Source organism: Wyeomyia smithii, chromosome 1 (genome assembly GCF_029784165.1).
Source record: "Wyeomyia smithii strain HCP4-BCI-WySm-NY-G18 chromosome 1, ASM2978416v1, whole genome shotgun sequence".
Classification (NCBI taxonomy): Eukaryota; Metazoa; Arthropoda; class Insecta; order Diptera; family Culicidae; genus Wyeomyia; species Wyeomyia smithii.
Genome location: NC_073694.1, coordinates 84,667,798 through 84,677,214, shown reverse-complemented (window position 1 = coordinate 84,677,214; position 9,417 = coordinate 84,667,798). Strand labels below are relative to the sequence as shown.

The following is a 9,417-nucleotide window of genomic DNA, read 5'->3' as shown; positions in this document are numbered from 1 at the left end:
ACAAAATGTTGTAAATTTATAACATGTACCTACTTTTCAAATTACGCGATTGATTATGTCAGAGATGATCTGCATGAAGTGTCCAGTTAATAGCGCTGAGAAACAAACTTATTAGTGCTGAATGGATTAAGCGTAATAACTAAACATGTTTAGAAATTTTTTACAACAATAAATAATATAATTTTATTTTAGTAATATTTTTTTTCACTTTTCGGACCGCTGAAATGCATTCGAATGACGCTGAATTCTGACATTAAAGTGCTTTTTAGTTGGGTGACAGCCCAAATAACGAACACCCAACTAACGAACCTCCAACTAACGAACATCCAACGAGCGAATCATCACTGTACTATCTTATTTTGTTAGAAAGTTGATACATTAGTAACAAATTTTGATATGTGTTTGTTACTAGTAGAATCATTTCTGTTATAATTTCTGTTATTTTAACACCTAACGGGATCAAATTGAAAACACAGCCTGAAAGGTTTTTCCCGTAACAAACTAACAGCTTCTGTTACATTTTTGTTTTTTCTTTCTGATCGGGAAACGCGGTGTTATCTTCTTCGATTCCCACGAATATCATGGTGGCGAGATTTGAGTTTTTTGCTGAGGGCAATTACCAGAAGGGGTGTTGGAAACGACCGATACATTGGACTGGCCCGATCCACAATGTCTAAGGTTCTTGAGAAGGTCTTGAATATTATTCAACGAAAAGTCTGCCCCACTGTCATACAGTTTCCAACCGATGAGAGCGAGAAAAACGCCATCAAACTTGCGTTTTATAAAAAAAAACTGGATTCCCTGGTGTGATAGGTTGCGTGGATGGGACCCACGTCCGCATAATTCCTCCTACTCGTGACAAGCATCTTTACTATAACCGCAAGGGATTTTAAAGTTTGAACGTTATGTTGGTAGGTTAAGACATGATTGAATTCAAGTATTTTTAATAATGATTTAAAATTCAGGTTTGTGACCATAACTTAATGATAAGGTTTGTCGACGCTAACCACCCAGGTTCATCTCATGACTCATTCGTGTGGAATGGCAGTTCACTGCGGCACGTATCCCCCGCGTAAAAAGCGACTTTAGTGTATTATATTTCGTTACCAAATTCTCAATTTTCGGTGGCTGGATTTAACCAGCTGGAGGAGAAGCAGCGTTTGTATTATTTAATGTTGATTTCCGAATTTTAGGTGATGCTGGATACCCTCCAAAACAAGTTTTGATTACTCTTTTTCGAACAGGGGCAAATACGTCGGAACCGGAGACCAGGTTCAACGAATTGCTCTCGAAAACTAGAATCACGGTGGAAAGGTCGATATGAGTACTAAGAAATATTTTTCGATGCATCCTAGGTGCAAGGCAGCTCTACTACAAGCCAGAAAAAGCTACTAAAATAATGAATGCATGCATAGCATTACATAATCTACGTCTCAAATACAAAATGCAGCTTGATGAACCGGATATAATATTAGACGGCGAAACGGAACTTCCAGACACCTGGGAAACGGATGATGGTGCAACTAGATTAAGGGATGAAATAATGAATAGTATTATATAACCATCAGATTTAAAATTTATTCTCATGTATTTAACAAAATTAACTATATCGTTCGCATCATTGGAAATGTAATTCTACTAGTATTTCCGTGTTAATAAAAAATCAGTCGATCTGTGAGGATCTGTACAGCCTTGATCTGTATTTTTTGACACTAAATATTATCTGTTTCTTTTATAACAAAGTGCGCCGAATTCGTCGCAGAAATCGTTGCTATACAAATTGTACGGCGACGATTCCTGCGTTGAATTCGGCACCTTTTGTTTTAAAAGAAACATACAATCCCGATTAGAAGAGCATAACAGACCAATATCAAAATGCTATCTACCCGAGATACAAATATCACAATCTGTTCTGATTTTGTTTTTTCAAACTACTCGGAATAACAAAAATGTATCTGAGTAAGATATAATAACAAATTCTGAAATAAATAATGTTCTAAAATACGGAATAACATATACAGATTTCATTTGAATGTCTCGTTAAGAAGATCGAGGCAACGGCACTAATAAAAGGCTCATAAAAGTTTAACTTGAAGACAAGATATAAATGAGCGTGATGTACGAGGATAACTGCTTTTGATTTTTGAAAAGCAATTATTTAGTAGTTTGTTATTAAATTTTTATTTTAAATAAAATTGAAAAAAAATCCCTTTAGGGGTCTATTTCTTTTAGTTCTCTATTATCACATTGAGTATAATTATTTGCGCAGAATGTTACTAACATTTTAATCTATTTGTGTTCTAATTTTACAAAAAGACACATAATTTTTGTAGGTACCATTAACAGTTTCCACCGTAACACTCACACATTGTCGCACTGATTCATTCAATAATAATAGTATCATGTTTTTGGAAAATGTGTATAAAAACATATTGGCGAACAATTTTTTAACTAGCATCTGTGTCCCTATAATATAAAGTTTTTCTTTTTTATCAACAAGAAAACGTTCTACATGATAAAACATGCCATTTAAACAAACATAAGAATCATCATATGCAAATTTTCTACATATTTCTTTTGCACATATGTTAATCCCTTCATATTGACATTTTCCAATATCATTGAAGTCAGTTTCTCGCATATGATCAGCAACAGTAACATTGTTTTCAATCGTTGTTTTTAATCTAGCATCATACTTTAATGATTTAGCTTGTAAACTCCATAGTTTTTCTGTCCATTCAAAAATTGGAGAGTTGATAGGTAATTGTGTGTGATGAACAAGTTTGTTTAAAAAAAATTTGGTTGCCACTTGTAAGACTGGGTGGTTGTTTGACGAATGAAAAGCCGTCAGCATTCCGTTGTCATTCTCATAAGGAAAAAGTGAAAAATTCCATAGAGCACCTGAAAATAAATTTATGTACATATATTCGTATTTTCATTAATAATACGTGGAGAAATAACCTAAGTTACGAACAGCATTCACTAAATGTTTTGAAATATGGACATTATATACCATGTATGGTTTCCCATACAGTTTTTCAAAGTATACAAATTTTATTAATTGTTTTTCACACAGAGATAGAATATGTTCCTGGATATTGAACTCCAATAATAGAAACATGGTACTGGCAAACAACATTATATGTTTCAAATAAACCGACGGCAATAAATCCGATAAACATGGATAAATACAGTGCAGTAGTATTGCTTCCCACTCCGATGCTTTATATTTCGTATACTCCTCTATTTTACGCAACCGCCGAGGAAAGCTGCTGGGAAGCCGAATATTCAGAAGCCTACTTTCAATCATCTTTCTCTTATGGCCAATGTAATATGGCTGTTCTTTACTCTCGAAACCTGTGTTCTCCAATAACAGTTCCCATATTGTCCGTGTAACACCTAATAGCGCCATATGCATATAATCCACTGGTAGTCCGTCAACTATGTTAAAGTTTGGCACTCCAGTCAATACGCTTAATCCTTTTATTCCGTGTACAGTTTTATGTGATCTAGATTTGTGAACTTCAAACATAACCTCTCTTGTATCATCATCTTGTCGTTATTTTGCCTTCTGATATGGATACCGAATTCGCTTATTAACCAAATCTCCTGGATGTAAGCACATAGTGCAACCGTATTTACCATTAAATTGCTTCGAGCAAAATAACTAGCATCTGGCAACCGAATCTAAACTGCACTGGAGAAGAATTATTTGATAATTCTTTGTTCCAATCAACATTCCAGTCCGCAGTTTTTGAAGTTCCAAAATAATTTTTTTGTGAAAAAGAGCCATATTCGGTTTACCGGTATTAAACCACACACTAGCCAGTATCAAATTATTTTTGTTGAATCTTATTTTTGGAGGTAAATTGTTGATAACTAGAAACAATGGATACATCGGTTTTTTGTTAGTACATTTATAAGCCGCTACCCCATCTTCATTTGCTGAGAGCGTTATGAACTTATATTTTTCCATTATGAAGATGTTGTTTGCTAACTTTCCTCTGTTGATGTCAGCTATGTTGTTATTTTTTATGTATTCTTCATAGTGCGCAATCTCTTGTGAATATTTTAAGTATAATTCACTAATTTGCGGTTCGATTGGTAGAGTAATAAAAAAGTCTTTTGCAATATAGCCACAATTTTCTACAGGACATCTTAAATCAGGTTGAGGTTTTTCATTATACCTAAACATGAATAATTTGAACTGATTATTTACATATACTACATAAAGTTTGCTCTGAATTGTTTAATAGAGAAAATTAAAAGAAGGTTGAGCTAAAAAATAATAAACTAAAAAAAAAATTATATACATACCCATACTGACAATTAACACAAAAGTAGTTTCTTTCCATCCCGTATCTATTAGGAAATTGCTTTGCAAATGTTTGAGGAAATGTTTTTTTTCTGGTTAATGTATTTAGCAGACTTAATAGATCTTCTAAAGCACTTTGAGAGAGTTTATGCTTGATGTAAAAGTTTAGCGTTATGAAGAGCACATCACTGAGACATAAATTATTTGCGAACTCAATGTATTCGTATTCAGTGTGCATACCCTAGAATATGCATTGTAAAGCTTTACTAGTAGGTTACATAATGAATAAAAAATCACTTACAGTGACAATTTCATCAATAAATTGTTCTCTGTCACCGTCAACTATCTGAAAAAATACGTAAACATTGTTTGAGTTCACAATATCAAATACTAGTTCAAATATAAGAGATACAAACTATTTCAGGTCCTACGGAACCATCAGCATGATTCAGATTTACAGTGGACTTATTCTGATCCGAATAAGCGTTACTGGTATTGGTTTTCATTTCTGTTCCAGTTCCTACGTAACTATCAAAACTATTTGCAACCGATTTATGTTGATCCACGGAATCGTATCTAAGGTTATCCATATTTTCTGTCTCATCAATCGTCATTTGAAAATAACCTGAATTCTCTTGATTCACGACTGATAACTCTTGTCTACTTTCCGGTATCAATGATTTTGCAGCCGCTTCATTTGAACATTTTCGACATGTTTTTCGCTGAAAATATTTGTAGCTACATATAGTGGGTTTCGGACTGCTTCATTTACTATATTACCTTTTTAGTGTATTTTTTATTTCGCCAAGGCTGCATCAAATAATAATGGTGCGGTCTTCTACTCATTTTATTGATATTTGCAGAAATTGCAAAATATAAATTTACGGTTTGAAGTTTGACACTAAGCTTGCAGATAGGATACTAATGAAATATATACAGGTACGGCAGAAGTAAGTACTAGTACTAGAACAAAAGTATATTGTCTATTTCTTTTAAAACAAAACGCGCCAAATACATACATACAATTTGTATGGCGACTATTTCGGCGACGAATTCGGCGCGTTTTGTTTTAAAAGAAACAGACAATATGCAAACAAAAAATGATTTTGGGTTGTGACATAGATTTCCTATTTCAAGGGAGTGATAACAAAATCTTATTTCCAAATGCGTCATATGCGCCGTTATGCGCATGGAGGTATTCTCAACCGAAAATTGCGATAAAATCTTTATGAAAGCTGCCAAAATAATACAGATACCACTGAATTTATGCGACTGTTTTTGGAGTTCTTGGTCACTAATGTTGACAAACAAGACGCTTCACAGCAGCTTACAAACTATTCGTGAGCATTATGACAGAGTTTTGCATTACACTAGCCCAACAAAACCACTTCTTCCGCGCCTGTAAAAATTTCATTGATACATCTCTACCGTAACCAAAGATGCCAGATATTTTTTTACAAGTCACAATTTACATGTCGATACAAGTCTGAGCACTATTGTGAAATGAAACGAACGAAGACATTTATACAAAAATAAATGTTAAGCCAGATACATAGTTATCATCACGTATCGTATTTATTTGAAATTATTTTGTATAAAGTTTAGCGATTAAATCCAAGTTGTTTAAGGAACAAGAATGCATTCGAAAGATTCCTTAACTTTACTTTTTTTAGAATGCAGTATGAAAGCTCACAAACTATTTTATTTGCATATCTAGAACATGCTATAATAAATTATCAGACTTTTTTATGCATCATTTACATTCACATCATCACTTATTATTCATTTTTTTCAATTTCGGCAATATTCGAGGGTCTACAAAATCCCTTAAGAAATTGGTAAACAGTGGTTTACAAAGTTCATGCAGCATTCTTTCAGCGTGCAAGACTGCGCAAGTACTTCATCCTCATAAACTAATCAAGCAGGACTGTTTTTCTCAAAGGACCGTGGAATTAGTCCATTCTGAACTATAATTTTTGGAAGATTTCTTCACCAGCTACTCGTACGAAAGTATCGGAAAATTTCAATCCCGTTTTCATTCGAATCAATATGAACATTCTAAGATCTCTTTATTTGGCTCATTAGACAAAAGGGAAATCCAAATCTTTTCCAATCGATCTTTTTGTACGGAAATCGGATTCTAATAACAATAAAAGTGTCAATATATCTGTATAAAATCAGTAAGCTGATACGTTACTTCGAGAACTAATTTCATTTTATGTTTAGTTAAGCGAGATTACAATTTTACGAGTATGCGAAAAATGACCGAGAACAGGAGCTGTGACTTATACTTAGAAAATCGGATATTGCGGATTCGAGTTCTGTTTGTATGAGGAAAAATTTTTTCTGAGTCTATGTCACACCCTCTGTTCTCGTTTATTTGTCGCATACTCGTGAAACTACATAAGTAAGCTTTTCAAAAAGCTTTTCAGGCTAACCTGTGTTTGCTACGAAACACAAGAAAGTCTCCATAATATAGACGTGTCTATACATCTGGCATCGCTGACTGAATCATGAGAAAATATTTGATGAATAAAAACAAATCAAGAGCGCTTGCTTGAAAACATTTTCCAAGAATTTTTTTTTGTCATATATATGACAGCGGTGTGCTAAATGAGGAGGTGTGTAATTTTTATTGATTTAATTAAAAAAGCTAATTAATCAGAATTTTCGATCGAGTCGTTGAAATTGTCGATACTGATCCAAATTTAAAAGTTGTAAGCCCGTTTTTAAAGCAAAAGTTAAGATAAATCGTTATGTATAATCACTAAATTGTAGAATGGTGATTCACAATGTCATCTGAGCCTGTACGCATCTCTGCAAAAAGCATTACGAAGGATTTTTTTTAAGGTTCATTAAATTTCAAACTTTGAATACACGGTATTTACAAAGTTACTATCTTTCAACATTTCTTAATTCGTGGTAAACAAGTAACACATTATATAGATTAGTGATGGGGAAGTTATCGATATTTATCTTTTATTTCGGAAATCGCTTTTTATCGATAATATCGTTAGGCATTCGCGCTAAAGATAATCATCGATATGACGCAAACCAGGTGGCACAAAGCATGCGAATTATTTCTTGCATTTGAAAAATAACATAAAGAATTTATTCGAAATGACCAATTACTGTTTCTGGCTTAATAGACTTTAGAAAAGTTCACAAATAAACAAAAATTAGCCCAGCTTCCATTGCCAAAGCCATTTGTTTGAATGAATGAAAAGTTTGAATGAAAACGGTAAAATTTATCGATAAGTATAAGTTAGAATCGATAAAAACGCGGAAACAATCGACGTTATCATTAATGATTCTGCTCGATATTCCCCATCCCTAATAAAGATCATTGCACGGAGCAGCCTTATTTAACAAGGTGTAATTTGGATAAAACATCGAATTTATTTTAGTTCTTACTATGATTGTGTTCTATTTGCACCAAAGTGCATGAAAAGCCAGTAATAAAAAAAAAATATTTTATTGCAGTAGGTTGATATCGAAGAATATTATAGAGCAAAATCCATGTACGGCTCCATCGAAAATAAATCCAAGTCCGAAAAGTTACATTACTGAACTGTCAAAACCCCATTGGTGACGTCATCGTGCAATGATCATAAACAGGGATGTAACGGATGTGATTTTTCAGACTTCAGCAGATGCGGATGTGGATGCGGATTTGTGATTACGGATGCAGATGTAGATGCGGATGTTCCGCATTCGCGGATGCGAATATCCGTAGCATCCCTTGTGTTTTATTTTGTATATTATACATGACCATGTCCCTCCCCAGTGCAAAAGCTATTTAAGCCAGCAGTTAATACACCAAGGAAAATTTTTCTACATAATTTTATAAAGCGATAATTTTTTTAAATACGCATGGTATGATGCGGATGCGTATGCGGATGTCAATTCTCATGCGGAAGTTCCGCATTTGCGGATGCGGATATCTGTAGTATCCCTAATCATAAAATTTATTTAATCATCGTTTCAGATCAATTGAAATCACTCTTACTGTTAACGTACGCAGTGACATTTTCCCCACCTTTGCATTTATCACTTCGCTCAATTGAGCTCGTGTTGTCTCAACGATGATTTCTGACCAGGCTTATGACACACCTCTATCTTGATTATGGAAAAACAGCAAAAATTAATTAAATTGAATGTGATTTTAAATGACGTAATATTGAAACAATATTGATAAGAATGCTGCTTTCTCTTACAATATTTATAGTACTACATCGACTATACCTTCGCACAATGTCAGACAAAAGCCAAGATGTCATCGATGCTGAAATAATCGTTGGCAATAATACTCGTCTCAAACAAGTTCAAGCGCATGAATTTTCGCTTATCAAATAGTTCATAAAAAATAATTGTCCAAATTATTTTCACTTGCGCATATCAGTTTAATGCAAATGCTGCAGCTCGACAGGGGGTTGGATAGTTTTTTCAAGCGTTGTTGCCAGGTATACGAATACGTTGAAGTGTACAGCATAAATATCTAATGTTGATAAAAATTATTTTTGCATTTATCAAAATGACCATTTTGTAGCCATGGACAAATTCCGGTTCGCCTGTAATTATTCCAGCCTCCCGTTCATTTTAATCTTGCATTTCGGGTGTGAAGACATGTGAATATTTTTTTTGCGGAATATATTAGAAAAAAAAAGACTTGGCATCCCTGCACTTCGTGATCAATTCTAATTCAAGTTGCTGGTGCAGATTCCTCACATACTTCGTTCCAAAAGCGTTCAGTTTGTACGTGTCGTGAGATTCATATAAGTGAAATGGCGAAAACGCGATCCAAGTATATTTCAGTAGGTGAAAGAAAAATGCGGGCGGCGGCGAATGAAAAAAAATTAGACTTTGTACTGATGATATCGAAGAATATTATAGAGCAAAATCCATGTACGGCTCCATCGAAAATAAATCCAAGTCCGAAAAGTTACATTACTGAACTGTCAAAACCCCATTGGTGACGTCATCGTGCAATGATCATAAACAGGGATGTAACGGATGTGATTTTTCAGACTTCAGCAGATGCGGATGTGGATGCGGATTTGTGATTACGGATGCAGATGTAGATGCGGATGTTCCGCATTCGC

At 34.1% G+C, this 9,417-nt stretch overlaps 1 protein-coding gene and 1 pseudogene across 3 annotated transcripts; one reads left to right on the top strand and one right to left on the bottom strand.

The window, feature by feature from the left end:
* Positions 1 to 669: 669 nt before the first annotated feature.
* On the top strand, positions 670 to 1,558 carry LOC129717852 (putative nuclease HARBI1; annotated as a pseudogene).
* Positions 1,559 to 2,269: 711 nt separating this feature from the next.
* LOC129717849 (uncharacterized) lies at positions 2,270 to 5,233 on the bottom strand. 3 transcript variants are annotated; one of them, XR_008726760.1, is made up of 6 exons: positions 5,096 to 5,227; positions 4,732 to 5,037; positions 4,617 to 4,661; positions 4,318 to 4,556; positions 2,962 to 4,187; positions 2,270 to 2,901 (listed from the first exon to the last, which is right to left on the bottom strand). XR_008726760.1 is itself a non-coding variant. In XM_055668054.1 (6 exons), exons 5-6 carry the CDS (start codon positions 3,530 to 3,532, stop codon positions 2,285 to 2,287), a joined length of 1,188 nt encoding a protein of 395 aa, XP_055524029.1. In that variant the 5' UTR covers positions 3,533 to 4,187; positions 4,318 to 4,556; positions 4,617 to 4,661; positions 4,732 to 5,037; positions 5,096 to 5,233; the 3' UTR covers positions 2,270 to 2,284. The 3 variants fall into 3 exon arrangements, 2 of the variants coding, with proteins under 2 accessions (XP_055524029.1, XP_055524030.1); XM_055668054.1 differs by having other exon boundaries at positions 5,096 to 5,233; XM_055668055.1 differs by lacking the exon at positions 2,962 to 4,187.
* Between the last annotated feature and the right edge of the window lie 4,184 nt (positions 5,234 to 9,417).

What these genes read in the sequence shown, in the direction of transcription:
- LOC129717849 (XM_055668054.1), bottom strand. Translation starts at nt 3,532, where the DNA reads ATGTTTGAAGTTCACAAATCTAGATCACATAAAACTGTACACGGAATA. An exon ending in GAATGCTGTTCGTAACTTAG is followed by an intron (nt 2,902 to 2,961) that starts GTTATTTCTCCA and finishes ATTTATTTTCAG; the next exon opens with GTGCTCTATGGAATTTTTCA.